The sequence below is a fragment of the Cololabis saira genome, chromosome 19 (assembly GCF_033807715.1).
Source record: "Cololabis saira isolate AMF1-May2022 chromosome 19, fColSai1.1, whole genome shotgun sequence".
NCBI classification, from domain to species: Eukaryota; Metazoa; Chordata; class Actinopteri; order Beloniformes; family Belonidae; genus Cololabis; species Cololabis saira.
Genome location: NC_084605.1, coordinates 25,818,142 through 25,844,099, shown reverse-complemented (window position 1 = coordinate 25,844,099; position 25,958 = coordinate 25,818,142). Strand labels below are relative to the sequence as shown.

The window sequence follows — 25,958 nt, the reverse complement described above, 5'->3', positions numbered from 1 at the left end:
AGTGTATCTGCTGTGAGTAATAATCTCATTTTTATAACCTTGTATGTTTCTTTCAGTTCTTGTTTGAACCAGCAGGTGTCGCCAGTTCCTCTCGTTTTTCCACACTCTGCTTTAACAGCTGTGCTTGCAACAAAACTACAATGTTTACAGTTTACAATTACCCAGAATTCATTGAGGTGTATGTTGATAGTTTTTTTTAATGCCAACTGTAATCCAACATAAGTATCATGAACGCAAAATAACAAAGTCAAATGGTTCCCCATCTCAAATTAATGATGCCTGTTCATTACCTCGAGTTCTTGTTATTTTTACTAAAGACACAATAAATGTATTTGTATTTACAGTAGTGGTTTAAAGAAGCCGTGTGGATAAAGACGGACATGATGCAGAGACTGTAATAAAAAGGGAACACGGTGTCTTCGTCCGTCGAAAAAAAAAATCTGAATATCAGTCAATGAATTTACAGTTTATTCCGCTACTGATTCAATACAGAAAAGAGGATGTGAAGTCCTCAGTGATACGTGCAGATAGGATGCGGCACTCGTGGGTTTTACACACACACACACACACACACACACACACACACACACACACACACACACACACAGAAAGCAGTGTTTTGGCGACACAGCATGGGCGATGCTGCACTGTTCCCCCCGGCTGTCGGCTGTACCCTAATTTAACTGCGAGTGCTGTTATTGGTGATGGTGGATTTGTTTACCATATTTGGCGAGCTAGTGACACAGCGCGTGTGGGAATTGGACGAGAGGGGCCGTCATTCACAAAAGTCAACCTTCTGGAGCTTTACAAACAAAGCGCATGCTCATGGGAGTTGTAGTCCAAAACAAACGGCTTCTGGGACTCTCCCGTCGGAATTGTTGCCTTTTTTCCACGAGTTAAATGTAGAAAATGGACAATATTTGCAATTGAAATATTCTGCGAATGATGGATATGTGTCAAATTTGTGGATAAACGCCAAAATCGGACGTTTTAAAAGTAAGAGCGATCCGACACCCTCGGCTTGCGGCATACAATGCTGCGTTCCATTTACCTCGGAAGTCGGAACTCGGAATGACGTCACAGCCGAGTTATCAGCGTTCCAGTTACAAAGTAGGTAAACAAGTTTGTAGTTCGCATATACCGCATGAAAAATGTGAATTACACTATAGCAGCATATATATGCCGAATATTACTTGTATACGACTGATTTAGTGTGACCAAAACTAGAATGAAGTGCTACGAATTTTTACAGAGCTCTCTTCTACTGTTTACAACCGGGGCAGCCATCTTGGAATGTGAACTCGGGGGTGGCGAAGACTCTCCCACTTTCCCAGTGGGAAATCCCACTTCAAGGGGCGTTCCAGTTGAAAATTCCGACTAGGAACTTGGAAATCCCCACTTCCGAGGACAAATGGAACGCGGCACAAGTCCCACCAGCGATGCTCGCACGTGATTGGCTGCGTCCTCCTGTCAATCACGCAGCGGCTCCCTCTTCCACTACCGCTCCTACAGTAAATATTTGTGTTTGCTCAACCGGCTGTAATGGTGGACGACTGAGTCAGAGAGACGGAATACAACTAGAGAGAAGGAAGAGGGGAAAAAAAAACACGGTTGAACAAAAGTCCGCCTCAGAGCAGAGCAGCCGCAAGTAGGACACGGGGCTTCGTGGAAAATGGATGAACTCAAACATCAAGTCATGATTAACCAGTTCGTCCTGACGGCGGGTTGTGCGGCAGACCAGGCGAAGCAGCTTCTGCAAGCGGCACACTGGCAGTTCGAGGTAAAAGAAAGAAGAGAAAAGGGGGAACCATTGACTCCCAGCTGTCTCGCTTTACTTTTTCATTTCCACGTATTTGTAATTTACTACAAAACAAAGCGGCACTGTGAGCTACATAACCGAGACTCGGGCCAGATTTCTGCATTCAAAGTAAATCTTATCATTTCGTTAGCCGTAGTAAATCAGTTTGGAAGTACAATGTAACCCAGTAGGACGAAGCATATCCAATTAAACTTCCCTCTAGATTAAATACTATAATCCGACACATGACAGAAACGTACAGGCGAGGCCGGCGAGTACTATTACGCAATAAAACACGACCGCTGTATTGTTTTGTCTACGAGGAACCAGTAATGTTTATTATTATATATTTTTTTTATTATTGGTATATATTATTATTGTATTCGCAGCAGGCTCTTTGTAAACCCAAATCTCTTTTATCTTTGTTTAATGCCCCTGCACGACTCAAAATGATGTTATTGTTATTATCTGTGTTTTTATTTTAGACTGCCCTCAGTGCCTTTTTTCAAGAAACAAATATTCCTTATGGCCATCATCATCAAATGGTGAGTGCATCGACACCCGAGTCATGACAGCATGCAGCTTACGCTCTTTATAGATTTATCTTCATCTGAATTAACGTTAAATCTCATGACAAGGTAAAAGTGTGTGTTAATACAATGTGTTCTTTTGGGTTTGTTTAGGGGGGGCATGAACAGCTCGTATGAGCTGATAAAGATGATGTTGTACTAACAATAACAAAGCACATGTCGGCCATGTTGTGAGCTTCCAGAAATAAACACAGAGCCAGGCATGCAGCACGGGAGCAGCAACCCCCCCTCCACACACACACACACACACACACACACACACACACACACACACACACACACACACACACACACACACACACAAGTGTGTGTTTGTGTGTGCATTCAGCAGTGTCAAGAGTACTGAATTATTTTGCTCGAGAAAAAGTCCTGTTACTATGGTGACATATTACTCACTGCAAGCAAAACTACTGTATTTAAAAAAAAATGTATATATTTCAATTTAAAGGAAGTTTTAGCTACCTGTAAATATATATAAATGTCTGTGGGTTAAAACTTGATAGATTAATATAGTATGTTCTTAATCATAATTATTAAATAGAATGCATCATTAAGTTAAATAAAAACAACAAATGAATAATTTCCTTCTTTAAGCGACAGGAAATGTGTGCCATTAGTGTGTGAAGTTGCCTGCACATGTTTGTGGACTCTCATGCCAACTTTCTTCAAACACTATGCAACAATCATTGCCTTTCTTTTACTTTAGGGAGAATTGGTCGGTTTTTTTTTAGATGCAGAATCATTATTAGGTGTTTTTAAGTGTTATTGGGTGTCTGCTGTTTTGCATTTCGACTTGAGGGTTCTGGCATTTGAAACTTGCATCATGTTATCTGGGGTTTTTCTTAAAAAGCAAAAAAAAAACATGTTCTGATGTTCATAGCTTTGTAAAATTAAATCACATAATTAAAAGTAATTGTTCCTCAAATGTGACATTCTTCACATTAGATAGAAATAATGTAATTCATAAGGGAAAAACAGGAACTATAGAGACGTTTGACAGGTCTGTCCTTGAACATTGTATGACTTCTGATGCATGGCGGAAGCAAGGGCCTCTCAGTTTCTGGGGTAAGAGAAAAACGACGTCTCTCCAGGATGTGGACAGCTGCCTCTCACAAATATAGCCACGTCTTGCAGCATTTGCTTCGGGTATTTTGCCTGTTCTCCCTGATCAGGTTATTGCTTCCCATGTCACAACTCACATTGTTAGAGCTAGACCGTTCATTGCAGACTTACCCGGACTCTTCTGCTTTTGCAGGAGACAGAGGTATAGAGGGGTTGAACATCTTGAAATCCTGCCAGTATTTGCTCTTTCAGCAGCAGCTCTTTTTTTGGAAGCACAGAAATGTTTGTTTTCAGCTGCATGCATGGCGAGATTCTGCAATAGCTGCCCACAGGAAGTGGCTGACATGGATCTGGGGGGGATTTTGGATGAAATTGTCAGTCATTTATTTCAGCTTTCGTTCAAAGCTCTGCTTCCATGTTTGTTTTCTGCTTTTATTTAAAATTTTAGCCTTGGATTTAATTTTTTTTTCATTGCACTTTCTGTCAGTATCACTGGTCAGCAGAGAAACAATTTACACTGAGCTGAAACATCTTTATCAGTGTTTTTGTAACAGAGGAAGGCAGGCTTTCTTTATAATCTCATCAGTAAATAGCAGCATTGGGCTTCCATTTAGCTCATGAACTGTCTAACTTTAATTTGGAGAGTAAATGGTTTGCCAAGAGCTGTCTTGTTCTGTCGCCAAATAGGGCTGGCTTTCTGCAGAGGCCCGATAATCAGTCACAAAACATAACGTCTATGTGTTTTTGTTTTGTTTTTTAATGCATGCAGTCTTATGTACCGTAATCACAAGTTCACGTTTCCTTTTTTGCATGGATCAACATTTCTGTCTTTGTGTTTGTTTGCACACTTGACATGCATGCATCTGTATTTTGTGCACATGCATGTGGGCGTTTTGTGGGCGTCACAACGGTACTACAGTAGGGCAGCATTTCCAACCTTCCTGCAGCTTACCAGGTCTCCATGTTCTACGGTATACAAATCTAATCCACTTTGCGCTCATTCTTAACCCCCTCACTCTCGCCCTCCCCCATGCTGTCTCTCCTCAGTCTAAACATGAAAACATGAGGCAATATTTCTGTTGTAAGTGCTGTTGCATCAATATTTTGTGTCACAACACAAACTGAACTCATCCTTGAGATTGGTGTTTTGGCTCCAAGCCTCACCCCAAACTCAGTGGCCTCAGCCGATAGCCCGTGGACATGAAATCCTTGGCAGCGCGGCAGTTTGCGATGTCATGTAGGTCAGCCAGTGTATGGATACTGTTCAGAGGTTTATCTTTTGTTTTTTGAGGCCCAAAGACAAAGTGTGAGCCCGAGTGTGGCTTTGCAAATTGCTTTTCTGTCTATATTTGGCATCATGGAGTAGACATGAATCCTGGCTTCAAAAGCGCTGTTGTTTATTCTCAAAACAAAGATTTGCTGGGGAGGTTTTTAGGCTGTCACTGAGTTAGAATACAACCTTTGAGCTATGTCAAGTCTTTTTTTAAGTCTTGATCTTTTTATCATTTATGCTTTGTTACCTGTGTAAAATTTGACGTAATGCTGCAAATTTCTTTTTACTAAGACGTGTGCAGGCTCTTGTTTATTTTTGTATATGTGACCTACACAGAGACTGTTTCAGTTAGCAAGGAGATGCGTGGACACCGGCAGATATATGGACTATCTGCTTTGAGCAGATTGGGGTTTTTATCTTTGTGTTTTTGAATGAATTCAGTGAAGCTTGTATCTCTGTTCCACGATAGACATCCAAGCCATAATCAAAGCCCAGCCTGCTCTGTGTTTTATGTTACCCCACCCTGTCAAATACCTTTTTTTTTTTTGCTCTCTCTCTGCACACATATACACACACAGCCTGCCCAAACAAACACTGTAACCCGCAACACATTCCTACAAGATGCAATGCTCCCGCTGACCCAAAATGGGCCCTTTCACAGAAAAAATAGGGCCACTGTAAGTAAGAATGCACCACCCTGCCACTTTCTTCAATTTATACATTTTCTCTTCAGGCTTTCCTTCATGTCTCACTAGCTGTTCTTTCATTTATCTGATTCTGTGATTAGATCCCATCACACACTCGTCATGTCAGCTGTTAGAGGTACTTTATGTATTATCACTCCTTAAGATAGTAGTTGATCGAAAATTATTGGTCATTTCTGAGAACTACTCCAAATGGTTTCTTGAGTAACATTTTCTGTAAACTGATATATTTTTGTGCACATGGGCTACTTTGGAATATCATCATCATCATCAGTTGAGATAACATGTTTTTGGCTGGACAGTTTAGAGACAGTCAAGAAGGATAAAACTGTTTACAGTGATATCAGTGTTTCCATGATTAATCTTTCTCCAAGTGGGTCACATATAGCCACAATAAATTGAATGAATCCTCATGTGACCACAAAGCAGGAAGTTAGCTCAGCTGGATGATTTCTGCTCCTGTCTGGGAACATGTGATTCCATCATGTGACTAAGCTCGAAGGCAAACAAACTAAGCCACAAAAACTTGTTTTTTATGTCTGTAATTTCTGTCAGCTTTTACGAGCGTTGGAGGAAATCTAGAGAGGCTTTCCTTTTCAGAAAACCCTTGGCAAAGAAATCTGGCACCTCCTTTGTGTTTCACGTAGAACTCTGTGAGCATGATATCTTGTTTTTCTCGCCATCTACTCTGTTCTGGAGCAGCACATGTCGCTGACCGCACTCCTCCGACCTGCACCTTGATGTGTGCGTGTGTGGTCATTTTGGCAGGACTGCATCATTGCTATGAAGTCAGTTACTGCTGGTTAACAATGTCATCTCAGTGGGCTGTATTTTAGTCTGCGTTTCATGGTCACTCCATTGTCTGAAGTCAGAAAGAGGAAAAGGTAAAAGAAGGCTGTATAAAAATATACTAAAACTGAGCACGATGAGTAAGAGAGGCAAGGAGATGACGCACGCTGGCGTGGCAGAAGGAAAATATTTATTCTTTTATAATGCTAAGCATTTCTTGAGAATATAGAGAAAAAAAAAATATATATATATATAATATGGTGTTAATCACCATCATTGATCCAATCTGATAACAATTGGACGTGTTGATAATATTTGTCAGACATTGTTGCACAAGTTTGAGTTTCAATGCTACAGTTATGAGTTCAAACCTGCCTTGGTTTTATAGTCTATAAGAACAAGCACAGAATAACGACCTGATTTGCTCTTCTGGGTCACTACTATTCCTCCCGGAGTCACAAGAGTCTGTTATATGACCATAACCGGAAGAAAACCAAAACAGACCCACCGTAATGACAGTATAAACAACAATATGGAGACGGAACAGGAAGCATGCTGACTTTGTTGTCCTTGGTGCCGGAATACCGAACCATGTACATGCACAGGAGGAAGATCAATGTGAAGCAAAGATTGATGACGGATATTCCATAAACATGGAATGCCACTTTTGGGAATGACAGCGCCTGGGTGTGCACGTGGGCACGGATGGTCATGTGATGTGTTTATAGTGCAGTGCAGACAATCTTTCCCATTTGAAAAAAATTAAACCACACAAATAAAGACATAACCTTGGGGTTTGATTCAGTGTAATAACATTACTCCTTCTTTTATCTTTATATCGGGCCTGAATCATATATCAATCATCTACAGAATGATTTAAAGGAATGCACAAATTTACTTAGGTTAAAAAAAATGTATAAAGATAAAATATTTAAGTTATATGATCATGAATAGACTGGGACTTAAGCAGTATTATTAATATATGTGGTTGGTTCTATTTAAGTGTATATTTTTGTAAATATTGGTTACATTGACTGTTTTTTGTTTTGGTATTTAATAAGGGGCAGGTAAAATAAGACTTGTCTTCATCCTGCTCCTTTTCGGTCATGGGTGTGTAGATTGACCACCATGCACGAAATAAATAAATAAATAAATATAAAAGGAACTAAATCTGTACTGAATGTCCGCTGCAGTGATTTAGATCTGTAGCTTGTCCTCACACCCCTGTCACACGCAGCCGCCAGCAGAGAAGTGGCTGTAAAACATTGTTTCAGGTGACCTGAAAGATACACTTTTTCTCAGCTGATAAAAGCTGTGCTTCTTACTGAAAGCACTATAATAAAACAATAAAACCCTTAAAAGTAAGAGGCTAATCTGAGATTGCTATAATGCCACTTGTTCAATATGCTGAAAGATGTATAAAGCAATATTCCACTGCTGATTTATTTTTCATAACTGCAGCATACTTGACATGTCAATGAGAGTTGTTATGACAATATGACACGTTGTTGCAAACAAATTCTGACTCTTTAAAGGGGTTCAGTGTTGCGTGAGCTACTGTCCTGCACTTTCCTGTCAGAATGTCTCAATACAACTTGAATACACGTATAAAAGTCCATATCCATCAACTAAAATCCTTCAGAGAACACCATTCTTTTATATCTGCTCTTGAATGCGCCTCGTCCTGACATGTATGTTGCAAGTTATGTTACAGTAAAAACAAACTTCAAGCTTCTGGGTTTGAGTGATCACCTTTTATGGTGCTATAATCGCCATTTGACTCAAGCTTCACGCAGTAGCTGAATGAAACAGAGGTCAAGAAGGGCAACGTTCAGCTCAGACAAGCTAAGCATGGGTGACGTAGAAGAAGAGTATAGGGTGCTGCTGGGTGGTGTTAAAAGAAGGCGTGAAGTTGTTAAAATGCTGTTTCCTGGCAATGTGAACACCCAAGTGGAGAAAGGACGAGGGCTTAGTCTGGTGTCTTTGTATCTTCGTTTGATGGTTTGTTTTTGGTAACTACAAACATTCGGTTTGGGTGTCCAGGTGTGGCTTACAAAAAAGGATTTTTTTTTTCCAAATCCTAACTTTTCTCATCCATGTAAGCCCTCGTCTCTCCGAGTTGTGTTTGTGGTGTGCTGATGCAGAAGAGCAGAGGTATAATTACCTTCATAAATCAAGCTGTGATGACACGGACAACTGCAGACATTTCTCAACCTTTATCCCTTCATCATCACAGTGTTGGAGACTGAGTAAGGCTAACTGAAGTTAATAATGGATACATTAATAGTGCCTTTTAAAATCAGCAAGGATTTAAAAACAAAGGAAGGGACTGGTTTTTAGGGTGCAGTGGCCTAAAAGCTGGGTGGTGCTTGATTTGTGTAGAAGATACAACAATAATAATAATAATAATAAGTGCAAAGAGGGTAATCCAAAGTATTTCCAGCCATTGTTTGTGATTTTCTTTTTTAGTTATTTATGTACATGTACCACAATCCCATATGTATGCATGTCTCGTCTCAGATTTCAGACTTAATCGTGCCTTGATCTGTTAATGGCTGTGTATTCTTCTCTGGTGGATATCTGTGTTGTGTGTAGACGTGTGTTTCTGTACCAGAGTGATGTTGGGCCGCGCCAGCCTTTTAGCCACATCTGAAGAGGCTTGGCCTGCGCTCTGCATGTTCCAGCATGTTGCCCTGCATGTTTCCAGGAGCACAGCTTCCCAGAACCCTAACCACACACACAAAGCAGCACGGAGACACACACACACACACACACACACACACACACACACACACACACACACACACACACACACACACACACACACACACACACAGGAATTTTGGCTCAAGGGATTCAGGGAATTGGACTCTATGTGGGAGGACTGCAAGGAGCAGATGTGTTTATGAGTGGTGCAGTTAGATTGGGTTTCACACTGATTCTTGGACTCGGAGTGTACACTTACAGATACACATGAGGGTTACTCGTGTGGCTGATGAAACTTAAGGAGCACGTTGGAACCTCGTTGCATAAACGCAATGTTGTCAGATTGTCCCTGGCCAGGTCTCCCAGGTTGGCTGTGCCACTTCAGTCAGGCTCAGGTCAGCTTATTATGTACTCTCACTGCTACTTAGTCCTACTATTCCTGCACTATCACCACTCAGTGCCGTGTCCATCCCTTACCTGACTCCCATTCATGACCTTTGACTGTAATCCTCGTCTTGCTCTTCAGTTCCTTTATTTGGTTTCTAATTACAACCAAGCCTAACCAGCCATTTGAATAATTTTTCTCTTCAACGGAATTAGTCTGGTTCTTCTGGGTTTATCTATGAATGCCATCAGCACTATAAATGGTGCAGAATATTGCCTCAGGACACTGATGGATAGATACACAACCAGTCAGCAGACTGAAGTATGTGACGGCAGCCATCTTGGTTGTTTTGATTAGGGACTGTGATGCTCCTTTATGAGCCCGCCCCATCGCGATTGGTTCGGCATGTTCAGTAGCCATGGAAACGGCTGTGAAAGGGGGCTGTATCTGCCCCAGGGCGGATTCTCACAAAGTGGCTCTGTTTGATACCGTTATTACTTAAACATTTCTATTTCTCCTTTTTTGGTTTTTCAGTTGAACAATCTATTTATTGTCATGTGCACTACTTCCCCTTTCTAACAGCCACCCTGTGATGTGTAATTTTGGTTTTAAATTAAACCCATATAAGATGGCGTTCATACTGAAACTGAAAGCTGCCAAGCCTGTGAAGTGAGGAAAAGAAAAGAAAAGACTTGCAGCCTCAAAAAAGGATGTTTTTGGCAAGCTGAACCTGCTGTTTTCGTCATTATGACCTTTAGTCTAGTAGTTTCTTTGCCAGCCTGTTACCCCTTCACTGGCCAAAGCTCTATTTTTTTTTCTTTTAAAGATACAAGAGGGACACTTCATTCCTATAGTCTGTTAACAGTTATGTGGACATTCACAGTTCTCCTATCCTTTCTATGAATGTTTACTTATCTTTCTGTTCCTGTATTTTTTTCCCCGCAGTAAAGTCTGTCATAGGTTATGCTGTTATTCCTCGTCTTGTATTATACAGTGCCATAAAACATTCAAAAATGCAGTCTAGTTAATGATCCATCGTGTTTTTCTTGAGCACTATCCATTCGTGTTTACAATATTAACTGGAACATCGGCATGCACGGACTCTGCAGCTCAGCTGCCACAAGCCGGGTGACGGGTCATGGGTGACGAGGGGGCTGATGGTCACTTGAAACATACAGCAGCACCTGTTGGCTGCCTTTATTTAGTTCAGGAGAGAAGCGGCCACTTTTGATGATGAGCCCCAACAATCAGAAGGCAGGTTGACTGTCACCTCATTGATGGTGATAAAATACAGGAGAAGCAAGTTGCTTGTCTGGTTTAAGGTTCATGCAATCATGTTGATGCAGCAAAACATTTTTGTGCCAGAATTCCTGTGCAGGTGTATAGGGACGGCATTTCTTCCTGCACAGCAATCAGAACCTGGAGGCTTTGCTGGGTTTGTATCTGAAAGTGTCTGCAGCTCTGGTGGAGGTTTTGCCTATTTGTTCACATGCAAAGCCAGAGATTTCGATGTTTGTTCTGTGTTATCAGTAGTTTCATAAGACAGTTGTTTCCAAATGGTCAAATGTTATGTTGAAACAGCAAATCTGCAGGTTTACTAAATGCCTGAAAACATTGGATAATTTTCAAGGGCTTAATGATTAACATTACCGTACTTAAAAAGATGTAAGAACTGCCATTTCATACATACAAGACCATATATATAAATTTACCTTTACCTGTTAGGTCTCAATTTTAATCAGGAAGAAATTGTATTAAATTAATCTGATATTTCTGCTCAAGCAAGTAATCGCTCCTAACTGTTTTGCTTTAAGTGTTATACAAATTCTCCCTTTTATAATCACAATGGTGCATTTTGTTAGTCAGTTACGGTTGCATTGGGATCTACATAAGGAGCTGCAGTTTCAAAACAAAAAGCAGTGCTTGGTTACACATAAGAACACTCCCTATTTAAACATTTAACAGGCAGGCACAATCATGTACTGTTAACACACCAAGCATCTGTTCAGCACTCAAGGCTTTATTTTCCTTTCCTCTGCGTAAAACATTTTTGTTTTAGCCAGCTTTTCCAGAAGATTTTCGTTCTGCAATTATGCCCCCCCCCCCCATTGTTTGTAACTCTTCATTTTAAAATTATTTATTTATTAATTTACTTTTTTAAGATGCAAACTGATAAATGTATTGCTTTTCTGTCAACCAAATTACCAGTAAATAAAGCCCTAAATGACAAAGTATTTTAGTTCTATGTTTATTGGGAATAGTTTTGGTCAACTTACATCTGTTGCGATTGAAGATTTTGGGAAGCATGTCGTAGCAAACACTTCCAAGAACTTTTCCCGTAACCTTAACTAAACAAAGGTCCATAATCTTTGCCAGGAAACCGATGTTCTTAGGAGACATTTCATGTGTTACTCTTAGTCTCATGTTTCAAGTCATGGGTATTGCTTTATTTATATCCATTCTTTTCCTGCTACAAAAACATTATTTGATTGGGCAACATCCGTCACTTATATTTTAATTGTCAGGGATGACAAAGCTCTGCAGCATTCTTTAAAGTGTTAGGAGGCCTGCAGTATTAAGAGGTTGGAATGGCATTTTCCTTTCATGCTCAGAAGGAAAACTGTAACTGTTTGCCCCATTAACTTCTCAGTGGTGCTTATGAAGAAGGCTATCTTCAGATTAACTAAAAGTTCAGGTGTATGTTAACACAAGGACAAGGAGGAATGACATCAGCAGTGATCCGTCAAATATTTTTTACTCCATCAATCTAGGAATGATTATACTGTTATTTATGAACAGTTTGGAGTCATTCTACAGTGAAGGATTATTTATAAATGGGAAAAAAATTAAAAACCAGCCCTGTCAGTGGTGCATGCCTCAGCAAGGTCAAAAAAAGAAGAGACTGCGGGCCTCGGTTAATACGTTTAATGTTAGCTTGAAGGTAAAATTACAAAAAGACTACACAACTGAGTTTTTATGGGAGGGTTGCCATGGAAAAGCCTATAAAAGGAACATGGAATCATGGCTTAGGTTTGCAAAGTTGTATGCATCGGAACAGTGTCCTTTGGACAGATAAATCCAACATTGAGATGCTTGGCCATAACGCCCACTGACACATTTGGTGGAAACCAAAAGCAGTATCGGTACACGTCTCCCAAGCACAGTGGTGGAAGAGTAATGATCGGACTTGCTTTCCAGCCACGGGACCTGGGCACCCTGCAGTCACCGAGCTGACCATGAACTCCTCTAAATACCGAGGTGTAATAGAGTCAAATGTTAGGCCATCTGTCCAGCAGCTGAAGATTGTAATTGGATTTGTAAGTGGGTGATGCAACAAAACAATGATCCAAAGAACACTGAAAAGGAAAAGATTCAAAGTGTTGCAGCGGCCCAGTCAAAGTCCAGGCTGCAATACAGTTAAATACTGCAGTGGGACCTGGAGAGCTGTGGATAAACAAATATCGACGAACTGTTCTCAAATGAAGCAACGTTATGAAGAAGACTGGGCCAAAATCTCTCCTCAACAATGTCAGAGACAGATGAATTTATACGCAATCACTTCAAGATATTGATGCTAAAGGTGGTTCTACAAACTGCTGAATTATGGGTGTTCTTAATTTTCACGCACCGATTCTGAATTTTGTCCTCATTTAATGTGTTTTACACTGAAATACTTTTTCATCAGTCAGCCAGCTTTGCCCATTGATACATTTTACTGGAAGCTGTTGAGCAGCTTTAGTACAGTTCATTTCAAGTTTTTTTTTTTTTTTTCTTGGTATTTTATCAGAGGACAAGAACAGATCCTCATTACTGCTGAATCAAACTCTGGCTAAGGTGGAGCCTGTTCAGCTGCCTGAAATAAGTGGAAGAAATCTCACACACTTCAAATTCAATTCAAAGATACTTCATTAATATCCAAAGGAAAATTAAATCGATTGCAATGACAATTTGTGACAATGCCCGTGTAATTATTTGTAAATTAAGCAGTTAATTTTAGTTTATCTATCACAAGTTTATGCTAACCAGACATATATATTCAGATTTGTGATGGAGAGTATTAAATCTGTAAAGTACTACATCCTGCCACTGTCTGTCTGCTATTAGTGCACATTTGGACAAAAAGCAAGTCAAGTTTTCCAGTGAGGTCAGAAAATTCTGCTCTTCGTGTCTCACAGATCTCTGAGCGCAGCTTCCTTCGAGAGCTGGCACCCGGAGTGTGAACAGAGCCCAACAAGTCCAACAGAAGGGAGGTGGAGGGGAAGGCAGGAAGATGGAAGTTAGAGAAAGATAGAGGAGAGAGAGAAAACAGACATGTCGTGGGATCCCGCTAATGTTTGGTGAAGAGAAAGGAGGGAAAAAAATGCTTGGTTAACCTCTAAATGTTGTTTTAGAAATGATTAGACTGGCTAGAACATTTTAATCCTTCTTTTGTAAGTGTCTCTGTCTTGGCTTTTTTTGTTTTAATTTTTCTACTTGTTATTTGAGTATGGGTGAGTGCTTGAAGTAATAACGGTAGCTGGAGCTGGACAACGGTAATTATCTGGGTATAAATGTGAATTTTAGTCAATGTGGAATTCTTTCTATTTAACTTAATTGGAAACCAGAGAGCACTGAGGCAAACATTACACAAAGAAGCTCATTTACGTTCATGAGAGGTAACTAGATCCTCTGCACAACTGCGCTGGACAGAAAGCATCTCTTTCCAGCCTGCCACATGCACACCCTTCATATTTTTGTGGAATGTCTTCGTTTGGGCTGGAAATAGCTCAGCTCATCTGTGTTTGCACACAAACACACGCGCGCATGCATGCATGCATACAAACAGAGGAGTGTTAAACGTTTATGGTCAGCTCACGACAGGCGTGCTCAGAGCGGACGCTGGTCTACGGGACGGCCCCGGCGCACGGAGACGAGGCCGCTTTGACCACCGCCTCATCCCCGTCCCGTCCACTGGAGATCTGTGCTGCTTCCTCAAAACAACCGTCCCCATGGCAACTCCTCTCTGTTGGCTGTGTTTTTTAACACAAGTGGCCTCTTGCTGTCTGTTATTCCCCGTTTCACCATCTGTATATCCTCACTGAATGACTAGACCTCTGTTCCCCTGTTCTATATGCTGCCCGGCTGCTAGCTTTGAATACAACATACCATTTGCAATATGTATAGTTCGTTTTTTTTTATTTCTGTGAGTATATTTCCTTTTGTTTCTTTGTTGCCAAATAACCCGCCGGCTTGTTAACGTCCATGTTCGCAGACACAGTCCACACTGTACGTGTGCAGACGGGTTTGAATATTCACAAATGAAACGTTAACAGTCTTGTTTCAGTTCAGTTGCACATTACTTGTTTAAGATTCAGTTGGATTTGGTGCGTGTCATAACACTCGCCTCTGGTTTTGCAATGTTTTCACTGTTGTTTTGAGTTAATGTGCTACAATCCGGCAGAACACGTACGGTAACCTGCTTCCTTGGTTTGCTGCACCTGAGTGATGCTTTTAGTCTCTGGAGCCGTTTCTCTTGAGGTCGGCTCAGTAGTTTGTGCTGTAATCATATTCTGGATACAGTTTGGACAAAGTTGGCTGTTTTGAAAGATAAAGCCAGATTTTAAAACCTTAAAATCATTACTACTGACTTTCACAATAAACTTGAACAAAATATATTATTATTTAAAAAGCAACCAACTTCTCTGAGATACCAAATTGATAGTTTCGCCATTAATCAGTAAAAGCCTATTCATTTAATTGATTCCTCCTACTGGTGGTCATTTTAAGTATAATTCCTTATGGATATCAAGTGTCAGAAAGAGATAATTAATCCTAGAGTAGTCGTTTCTATATGCAGTCTACGAGTTATTATATGGAGGGTACATTTAGAAAATGCAGACAAAACAATGTCTAGTGCTCCTAAAATCAATAACTGATTCATAGTAATAGCGGATGTAATATATATCCTGTAAATGTCTCTCATTAGTCTGGGAGTGAAAGATAAGATGGATGGGGTTTAGATAGTTGCTAAGTGTCGAAATAAGGTTCCTGTCAGTGCCAGGAAGCAGGTTTTCCAAGCAGATTGTTGTATTGCACTGCCTGTCCGTGCTCCTACAAGTTTTGGCTGATGGTGCATGTTGCTGGAGTTGCGATGCTCCCTGATAAGCAGCCAAACCCAAACTCAGACGTCCTGCTAGAGACGGAGACGGCCGCTGAGTTGTTGAACCAGATCCTCGTCCCCCCGGGTCGATGGCGTCTGCGTCTCTGACTGTGTCCAAGGTCCTCTGCGAAGACAAAACAGTCCTTCCCGGAGATGTAAAAATATGCGCCTTGTTATTTTATCAGCTCCTCTCGTTCTTGTTTCTGTTTCCTGCTTTGGTTTACTGTTAGATAGGAGGCTGCGGCATAAAAATATGTTTGGATTTTTAGCCGAATCCAGGTGTGTGTTTGTACCCGCTAGGGATGGGCGGTATGGACTAAAAAATGTATCACGATAATTTCTGGCATTTATCCCGATAGCGATAAAAATGACGATTAAAAAAAAAAAATACAAATTCAACTCCACCTTTTCAACTATAAATCTATCTCGCTCTCAGATCCGCCATGTTTGTTACACAAAAACGTATCAACGGGAATTTTTCTTTCTTTCTTTCTTTCTTTCTTTCTTTCTTTCTTTCTTTCTTTCTTTCTTTCTTTCTTTCTTTCTTTCTTTCTTTCTTTCTTTCTTTCTTTCTTTCTTTCTTTCTTTCTTTCTTTCTTTCTTTCTTTCTTTCTTTCTTTCTTTCTTTCTTTCTTTCTTTCTTTCTTTCTTTCTTTCTTTCTTTCTTTCTTTCTTTCTTTCTTTCTTTCTTTCAGGCTCCTTTCTTTCTTTCTTTCTTTCTTTCTTTCTGGCTCATTTCTTTCATTCTTTCTTTCTTTCTTTCTTTCTTTCTTTCTTTCTTTCTTTATTTCTGGCTCATTTCTTTCATTCTTTCTTTCTTTCTTTCTGGCTCATTTCTTTCTTTCTTTCTTTCTTTCTTTCTGGCTCATTTCTTTCTTTCTTTCTTTCTTTCTTTCTGGCTCATTTCTTTCTTTCTGGCTCATTTCTTTCTTTCTTTCTTTCTTTCTTTCTTTCTGGCTCATTTCTTTCTTTCTGGCTCATTTCTTTCTTTCTTTCCTTCCTTCCTTCCTTCCTTCCTTCCTTCCTTCCTTCCTTCCTTCCTTCCTTCCTTCCTTCCCTTCCTTCCTTCCTTCTGCGTCGATTTAACGCAGAACCATAAATCAGCTTTACACAAAAACGTCATCAACGGGAATTTATTGTTTTTTACCGCAAGATGAGAAATTCTTATTGTGGGGAATTTTTTTGACGGTTTATCGTGAACGGTAAAATATCGCCCATCCCTAGTACCCGCTTATCCGGGTATAATTTTATGGATGAGTAAGGAAGATGTAAAGGACACAGAGGAGCTAGAAAGTCACACGTCAGCGTTTGCAGCCTTATATTTATTTGCTTCTGCGGACACAGAGACAGAAGGCCTCATGTGTAGTTTCAGAGATCACAAACTCATCAGGGGGCTGAAGAAATCTAACCGGTACATCCACGGCTGCTCACAAAGAACAAGAAGGATCACAGAGGTCACTCCAGCATTCCAGGGTGTCTCTTTACTGCAGGAAGCGGCCTCAGAGACATGAGCCAGCGTTTCCTAACAGAGCGCACAGTGGGCACGCTCACGTTTCCTAACAGAACCTCCGGCTCGGCCCGGCCCGGCTGCAGACCGAATGCTGCGAGCCGCAGCACTTTTAGGGGGCAAGGTGGTTTGCTTACACCCCCGAGGGATGAGTGATATTCCCGTCATAGTTGTTTTTCTGTAAGGGCTGCTCATGATCCGCAGCTGTGTCACAGCGTGCACATCCTGGGTGATGCAGCCCAAAGAAGATTAGATACCGGAGTCAGCGTCAGCAGAGGGAATGTTGTTTCCAGCTCTTTTTTTCCTTTTCTTCAGCAAGTTAATGTTTCTTTTATCTTGTTGGACGGCAGCCCAGCCGCTGTTCCTCATAGATGATTCCTGGAGCAGGTGACGCTCCGTTTTGAGAAGTTCCCCTCTCTCGAAGAGGAAAAAAGTTTAATGAAACCACACAACAAATGTTAGTTGGACATAGGGCTGGGCGATATGGACCAAAAGTCATATCTCGATATTTTCTAGCTGAATGGCGATACTCGATATATATCTCGATATTTTTTCTGTGCCTTAATTGGGGTTTCCCCCAAAGCATTATAACATAGCATCTCTGTTAGCTTCATTTTTTTCTGAGGCAAACCCTTAAAAAAACAGTCAGTTTTAATACAAAGCCTCGTGCCAAATGTCACACAGGTACCTTTTATTAACAGAGGTCTGCACAATATCAAAATGTATAAAACAAATGAAATAAAAATAAACTGCCTGCATATATAGAATAAAAATGATTTTTGAATAAAACAAATATCCCTTTCCTGCATAACAATTAAATTAAAATACACTGTGCAATTAATACAATGTAAACAGGCAGACTTTTCCACTGAGGTTGACAGTTGTGCAAATCTCAAATAAAACATTCAAGTCAATTTGTCACAAAATAAGCTATATCAAAATCATAAAAAAAATTAAAAAAAATTTAAATCGATATAAACGATATTGTCTCGTGCCATATCGCGTTTGAAAATATATCGATATATATTAAAATCTCGATTAATCGCCCAGCCCTAGTTGGACATATTGTAACTGCTTTGTTTAAGAAAAAAAAAAAATCTTTCAAAATGGTTGAGAGGGAAATGTAAGTTCTGAAGTAACGGCGTGCAGGTGTGGACATGAAAATGGGACGACATGGAAGTTGATTTCATTTGAAAGCAAACACTGTTATGGCCATTGTACTTGAATCTTAAGTACATTTGATCTTGCATAATCCCACTCCTGCGCGTTGCCAGGTTGGTTTCTTCCATTGTTGAGGCCACAGATTCAGGGATAGTCAGTCATGTCGATACCTGCCCTGCCCTGCCCTCTCGGTCCAGCCTCTTATGTTTTAAACGCCAACCCTTCTGGCTAAAGGTGGCTCCATCTCTGTTTCCCCCTGGAATACAGTAGCTTGTTGTTTTTCCGACTTGGACACGGAGGAGGAAGAAGGCTGAGCAGGCGGCATGGAAGAAGCTTATTATTTCTTAATAACCAAACAGGTTGTTTGCGTGGCCCGTTGGCCACTCGGTGGTCACTTCAGTGTTGTTTTAGCACACAGGTGCACAGTTTGTGCTCTACGTGGGACTGAAAACAACTCTCACAGCAGGAAAATAACAATCTCGGGGTGAAAAAAGGGAGAATCAGTCAGAGGGATACAGTGCAGAGATTTCCTTTACACATGGCTGTTTTTCTGTTTGTGTGTATCCACGAAGCATGTTTATGTGCTCAGCTAAGAGCATCTTATAGAAGAAGGATGTGGATTTATATGAAGTGTTACGTGATCTTCCGGACCCTCTGCAGGAAGCAGCGAGGGGCTGGGATTCCCCTACATTTCCCTTCAGTTACACTAAACAGCCTGCTGGCCTCATGTGAAGGAGTTTCAGTTTTATAGCGCTGCGTTTCACTCGCAGTAACTGTGGTTTTCGTAGACAACGTTTTCCACTAGGACTGCTTTGATACGAATACATCGGGTCAACTATTAAAAGGAAAAACTTGCTCAGTGAAAAACACAGGGAGGAAATACCAATGTGTCCTCTGATAGCAGTCGCAATAAAACTCAAGTGGTGCAGTCACAAGACCAAGTCGTATTAGGCTCTCCGTGCTGAGTGAACCCTGGTGCAGTCCGGACTGATAGGCATCAACTTAACCCATAAATTACATTTGCTGCCAACGTCAGAAATTAAACTTGCAAGCTTAAAAATGTTCAGTGGTGTGAGGTGCATCTGTAGATAGACTCGGATGCTAGAAATATTAAACTGTCACATTAATTTGAGGTGGTTTGGTGGTTAGCACTGTTGCCTCACAGCGAGAAGGTTCCCGGTTCGACTCCCAGGCCCGGCAGGGGCCTTGCTGTGTGGAGTTTGCAAGTAGTAGGTTAATTGATTATTCTAAATTGCCCGTAGGTGTGAGTTAGGAATGGGCGATATTTTACCGTTCACGATAAACCGTCAAAAAAATTCCCCACAGTAAGAATTTGTCATCTCGCGGTATAAAACGATAAATTACCGTTGGTGATGTTTTTGTGTAAAGATGATTTATGGTTCTGCGTTAAATCCATGCATAACGTACGTGTGTGTGAAGGAAGGAAGGAAGGAAGGAAGGAAGGAAGGAAGGAAGGAAGGAAGGAAGGAAGGAAGGAAGGAAGGAAGGAAGGAAGGAAGGAAGGAAGGAAGGAAGGAAGGAAGGAAGGAAGGAAGGAAGGAAGGAAGGAAGGAAGGAAGGAAGGAAGGAAGGAAGGAAGGAAGGAAGGAAGGAAGGAAGGAAGGAAGGAAGGAAGGAAGGAAGGAAGGAAGGAAGGAAGGGAAAAAAGAAGGAAGGAAGGGAAAAAAGAAGGAAGGAAGGGAAAAAAGAAGGAAGGAAGGAAGGAAGGAAGGAAGGAAGGAAGGAAGGAAGGAAGGAAGGGAAAAAAGAAGGAAGGAAGGGAAAAAAGAAGGAAGGAAGGAAAGAAGGAAATGAGCCGGAAAGAAAGAAAAATTCCGGTTGATGAGGTTTTTGTGTAACAAACATGGCGGATCTGAGTCATTACAGTTTTGCAGTACAGGTGTAACTCATTTAATTGGTTTTTATTAATTCAATTTAATTGGTGTAGTTTAGTAGCATTTAGTATCCAAAGCTCCAAAGACTGAATGTGGTGATAGATTTATAGTTACAAAGGTGGAGTTGAATTGGTATTTTTTTTATCGTCATTTTTATCGTTATCGGGATAAATGCCAGAAATTATCGTGATACATTTTTTAGTCCATACCGCCCAGCCCTAGTGTGAGTGTGTCTGGTTGTTTGTGTATATGTGGCCCTGCGACGGACTGGCAACATGTCCAGGGTGACCCCCTGCCTCTCGCCTGTGATGAGGTGGGATAGGCTCCAGCAGACCCCCCTGACCCTGCAAAGGATAAAGCGGGTATAGAAAATGGATGGATGGACATTAACATGAGTTTTTATCTCTCTGTCCTCAGATGTGCACCCCAGCCAACACACCAGCGACGCCCCCCAACTTCCCGGACGCGTTGACCATGTTCTCCCGGCTCAAGGCGTCCGAGAGCTTCAACAGCAGCGGCGGCAGCCCCATGGCGGGCTCCATGGCCACCTCCCCCCCCTCCCCCTCAGGTCGGCGGCTGGGGGATCTCACCAAATGTACCTAACGTGCCGCTGGGACCTCCACAGGGACTCTGGACTCAGGGGCAGCCCCCCACGCAGCCCTGCCAAGCCTGGCCCATGGGAGTCAACCCGCACACAGGCGCCGAGCAGAAGGCTAGCGTAGCCATGGAGGCTGAGAGATGAAGGGCCGCAAGGGACTTAACAGGCCCCTCTCCCTCCGCCGCGGAGATGGAGGGAAGCGGGTGATGGGGTGGGGGGAGGGGGGAGGGGAGATGATAATGGGTAGAAATGGGTCTTTTTTTTTTTCCCCTATAAAAAAAAAAAAGTGAATGATCCAGGAAGAAAGTCTACGCAAAGAAAAACTCATTGTGGACAATTAAAGAAGAGGAGAAAAACCAATGCAAATATCAATACAAAAATAGAAAAAGATACGCACACATAGTAATAAGAGAGCAACTGAAATCTTTGTAAGTTTTTCCTAAGTAAATGCATAGATAAAAGAAATACTATTGAACTATAAAAAAAAAAACAGAAATGAAAAAAAAAAAAAAAAAATGTCATGCCCAAGGATTTATGTGATGTTCAAGGACATACAAGGCAGCAAACTTCAGTTTTTTTTTTGTTTTAGGGTTGTTTTTTTCTTTCTTTTTTTTTTTTTGGACCATCTTTTCAGCCAGTGTTTTTCAGCCACTGGTCTCGTGTGTTTCTGCGACCGTCTGTGCTGCATGAGGAGAGAGGAACTTACAAAGCAATGGTTTAGATTGACTCAAAAATCATCACACGCATGACTGTGGATGTATGTGAGCGGTTGGTCGATTTGTAATCGAAATGTAAACACACACATCTATATATGTATACACAAACTCACATACAACACACACACACAGACAGACAGACAGACAGACAGACAGACACGTTAGGGTTTAGAAGAAACACCTCCACACTGTCATCCCCATCGTCAAAAGTTGGGACTTTTCTTACCTCACTCGGTGGTCACCTGACTTCTTTCAGCCAATCAGGGATTCTTCTTAAACCAACTGTTGCCGACGCAGGACAACGTTTTTAAAGGTTTATTTCTTAAAGGCAGCAGCCACTCTAACTGATCCTCGCTGCAGCAACAGCTTTTCCTGACACAGTTTTAAACGTGGGCTCTGACTACAGCTGTCAACTCTTATACTTTTTTCTGGAGATTTGGGTTATTACAAGAGAAATGAGAAATCATTGTTTCATATAGTATCGTTTATAATGCTAAATGTTTCGTTTTTTTGTTAAAAAAGGTTTATGGAGGAGGCTTTGAAAGTGGGTGGGACTTCAGGTTGATCTTTGTTTTTGTTTCGTTTTTTTTTTCCTTGAAAGACTGAATCGTAGATAAAAAAACGGCGGCAAATTAAAAAAACAAACAAAACTCTGTGTTTGTTGAACAGAATTGCCACTTTGCATGACATGTTCATACCAAGGAACATTTTTTTTGTAGCAAACAGACATGAGGTCGAGACTTGCTTCGGGGGGCACATGGGTGAGGGTGGGGGTGTCATTCCCAAAAGTTAAGGAAGCGGAGTAGATGTCTTTGTGAGAAGACAAAACTGGGACAGTGTTTCTCAAAAAGAGAAACTCGGGTGGGACGCAGCTTCAGGAAGCCCCCCGCGGGCCGATTGGGGACACTACAAACTACTTTCAGACATACAGCATACAGTGTAAGGCCCCTCAGATCCTGGGCGGTGGAGGGTTTTTACAGCATTTCTAGCTGAGATCAGTCTTTGGTGCATTGATACTGCTGAGGGATAATCCTGATATATGGCAATATGTTAAATGCAGGTTCGCACCCCTTTTTTAGTTCGTCCCCTTTGGATTATTTTTACATTGATCAAAGAAGAACGTTTAAGAGGAGATGAGATATTTTGAATAGCTGAGTTTTTTTTTGTAAGAATAAGATCATTAGGAAAATGGATATAATAATGAAAAAGTAACCAACTTCCTTTTCATTCTTTTAGTTTAAACTAATGTTTGAATTCATCCCTCTCCATGCTTCATACTTTATTTTGTTAAATCAGAGCGTTTCTGGGTGGGCCTGTTCCTAAATGGTTTCTCATGTATGTTCCCCCCCTTGTATGACTGTATGAGACCATTCCCACAATATTTGTGGACTACCTGATAATTAACTTATCATTTTTGTGAACCTAAATAAATATTGTATGTCAACCTATTCTGGATGGTTTGATGGAGTTGATTGCAGAGTTATTTGAGTTTTCCTTTGGCCTCCTGACCGTGACACAGTGAAGAGCTCCACGCGTGTCACCGGAGCAGTGTGTTGAGCGACGGCGGCAGATGACGGACGCATCCTAATCTCCAGCTCGGCTCACCGTTCGCTCAGGTGGGGCTAACGCAGTCGCCGGGTCAGGTCTCGCACTCAAAAGCTCCTTTTCAGTTCCTCCATCTGGCTCTGAAAACCAACCGATCCGCCGTAAGCTTCTGCAGCAAAGCGAGAGAGGGCGACAGATGAAAGGCCAAATGGAGGAGACGGGGGGGGAAAAAGCGCCGCAGCCATCGCTTTCTTCACCTTCCTCGATTCCCCAGCCCTTTTAGATGTAAACACAAACAAATACCAGCCGTCCACACGCACGGGACCGCTGCTCATAAACACGCCACACAAGCAAACGCACACATGCCAGCGGTGGTGGTAACGGAGAGGGAGCGGGGAGCGGGGGGAGGGGGTCACAGAGTTCACTGTGTCCTTATCTCACCTTCTAAATGTTTCCTCCCCCACAGGAAAGAAAATGGTTGCTGATTGTGTGCCAGTCTACCAGTCTGAGCCGCCGCTCGTCCCGGGGCTCGGGGCAAGTTTCCGAGCAACCCATCGCTCACTGGAACTTGTATTTACTAGTTTAAATGCTCCAATCAAAGTACATATTTCTGCTTTTTTTGTTTACTCCAAACAAAGTGCTGACGTAAACGAGACGAGTCACAAGTATAATCTCTCCCGGCGGCTCATTGTAAATCCCACCTGACACCAGATGGGAAGAGGAAGTCTATCTAAACATGGTATCTGTGCCTATTATCCCCTAACGTTTCCCTTGATGGAGCGAGGAGGCGCTCTTTGGTTTCTGCATCCCTCACACAAGGAGCAACACTGATAGTGTTGGACCGATAAACTCACAAGAAGGTCCTCTAAAGAGAGACGACTGTGTTCGTAAATGCTGGTCACCTGTTGAACGATGTTGATGGACTCTTTGGGGATGAGATGGAAACTTTCCCTTTTTCCCCCTTTTTTTTTACAGTGATAATCATCCTCTTAAAGTTGGTGTAACAACTACGCACTAAAGAGCTCATCTTCGTTCACTGGTACTCAAACTGAGGTTGGACGTGAAAAACAAAAGGCCTCAAATTCCGAGCTCTGCAGTGATAAAAGCTGTTTTCCACAAGATCCAGCTCTGATTACAGCCGTCTGTACACCTATATGCATGTTTAGTGGAGATACGGAGATGGCTTGAATGAATCAGAGGAGCTGTGGCTCTGTAGCTCAGCTCGGACGTTAAAATCAGTTTTTCATCTCAATATACGGTGGTCAACATTTGAAGCGGATCAAAATCACACTTTACGTGAAGGGAATCGATTTACAAATGAAAGTATTTCAGCCTCGGTAAACAGTAAATGCATAAATCTAACTGTCTGCCGTGAATTCGAACCATGGACCCACTTAAAGCTCAGATTTTTTTTTTTCTTCTTCCATCCTTTTCCTCTGCTGCTTTTGCGTCACATCCCAGAGCGGAAACTGTTGAGCATTACCCGAGCGTGTAGCTCGGTTTCAAACCAGTTGAACATTTACAAACACGGATTAGCTCAACTGCAGCCACATTATCCAGTCTGGTTTGGTTTTCGCCGAGATGTTTCCATTCATTTTTTTTTTATTCTGAACTGGACCTTCAAAGTTATGCAGCGTAAAAAACCGGAAGCAAAATGCAACAACATTCCTCTGAAATCCAGCAAGAAGACGAGAGCATTACCCAACTTCTTGAATATTGTATGAAGATGAACGTGCAGTCAGTACATCTATTAGATCTCTGTCGGTAAATGTGTTTTTTATTTTGGGGAGGACCCCTGGATGTAAATGTATTTTTGTTCATAAAAACCTCCACAGGGTACCTTTTAATTCCCTCAGTCTTGTCCTGTTGCACATTGGCTGGTTCTTCAGCCTGCTTTCCGTTGGTGCTGCAGCAGCTTTAAGTGTGCACAATCAACTGTGAGTGACTACAGGCATCTTTAAATGCAATCGTAAGTTTAAAGTGGAACATAAATAACACAGCAGGCAACAATAGCGTTGTGGCTTGTTGGCTCTTAAATGCTGGCGGGATGAACATAAACTTAACACAAAAAGTAAGGACATTTGTGTTTGGTTGATTATTTCTTTGTAACAATGCTTCTTGTAACAAATCTCATACCGTTGGAAAGCCTGTTTATTTCCCTTTTAAATGGTACCACATTTGTAAGGAACATGCATTTGTCGGACGAGCAGCAGAGCTGAGGATGGTGGCTGTGCCCATGAAAAATTGTCCAAATCTTCTCGGCCAATGTCGAAGAACTTATTTTGCTTTTTTGCTATTGATTCTTGGTTTTTTTTCAGCTTCGAATGCCAATCGGTCGCCTGATTGGCAGCACCTCTGTGCATGGGCCCTGCTACAGTGGTCAGTAAGTGTCTACTCCCAGAATGCCACGTTTGACTGATCTGGATAGGGCCCGGGTATTGTTTGGAGTGACCCCTCCTACCATCTTCTATAATTGTTCCCAAGAAGACGACGCCCCGAGAAAACCGTAGGTACCGCAGGCTGTTTTCTACAGGTTTGCAAGGACGATATGTCGACTGCTCTCTGTCCAGACAATCCAGAACAGACTGCACACAGCTTATCTTTGGTCTCAGAGGGCTGCCAGGAGGCCTGCCATGACTGACCTTGTCAGGATTGTTTGTGCTAGTGTCTGCAACACGTGAACTACACCCTAAACCAGGGGTGTCCAAAGTCGGTCCTCGAGGGCCGGTGTCCTGCAGGTTTTAGATGTGTCCCTTTTTTTATCAAACCGTGATACAAGGAGCTTGGTCATCAACAGAACTATCCAGACTTTGATGACAAGGTGGTGACGACCGTTAATTAGAATCAGGTGTGTTGATGCAGGGAAACAACTAAAACAGGGGTCGGCAACCCGCGGCTCTAGAGCCGCATGCGGCTCTTTAACGCTGCCCTGGTGGCTCCTGGAGCTTTTTCAGAAATGTTTGACCTTTTTTTTCCCTCTTTTCCTCTTTTTTCTTCTTTTTTTCCTTTTTTCTTTATCTTTTTTTCTCGAAATTTTGACTTTTTTCTTGACACTTCGACTTTTTTCTCGAGATTGTACTTCAACATTAA

General features: G+C 41.7%; 1 protein-coding gene across 1 annotated transcript; it reads left to right on the top strand.

Moving 5' to 3' along the window:
* The first annotated feature begins 1,476 nt into the window (after window positions 1-1,476).
* On the top strand, window positions 1,477-22,772 carry ubald1a (UBA-like domain containing 1a). The gene is given in 4 exon segments (XM_061708376.1): window positions 1,477-1,780; window positions 2,284-2,343; window positions 20,427-20,561; window positions 20,563-22,772. Coding segments are annotated over 4 exon segments (492 nt in total). The 5' UTR covers window positions 1,477-1,672; the 3' UTR covers window positions 20,752-22,772.
* The last annotated feature ends 3,186 nt before the right edge of the window (window positions 22,773-25,958 follow it).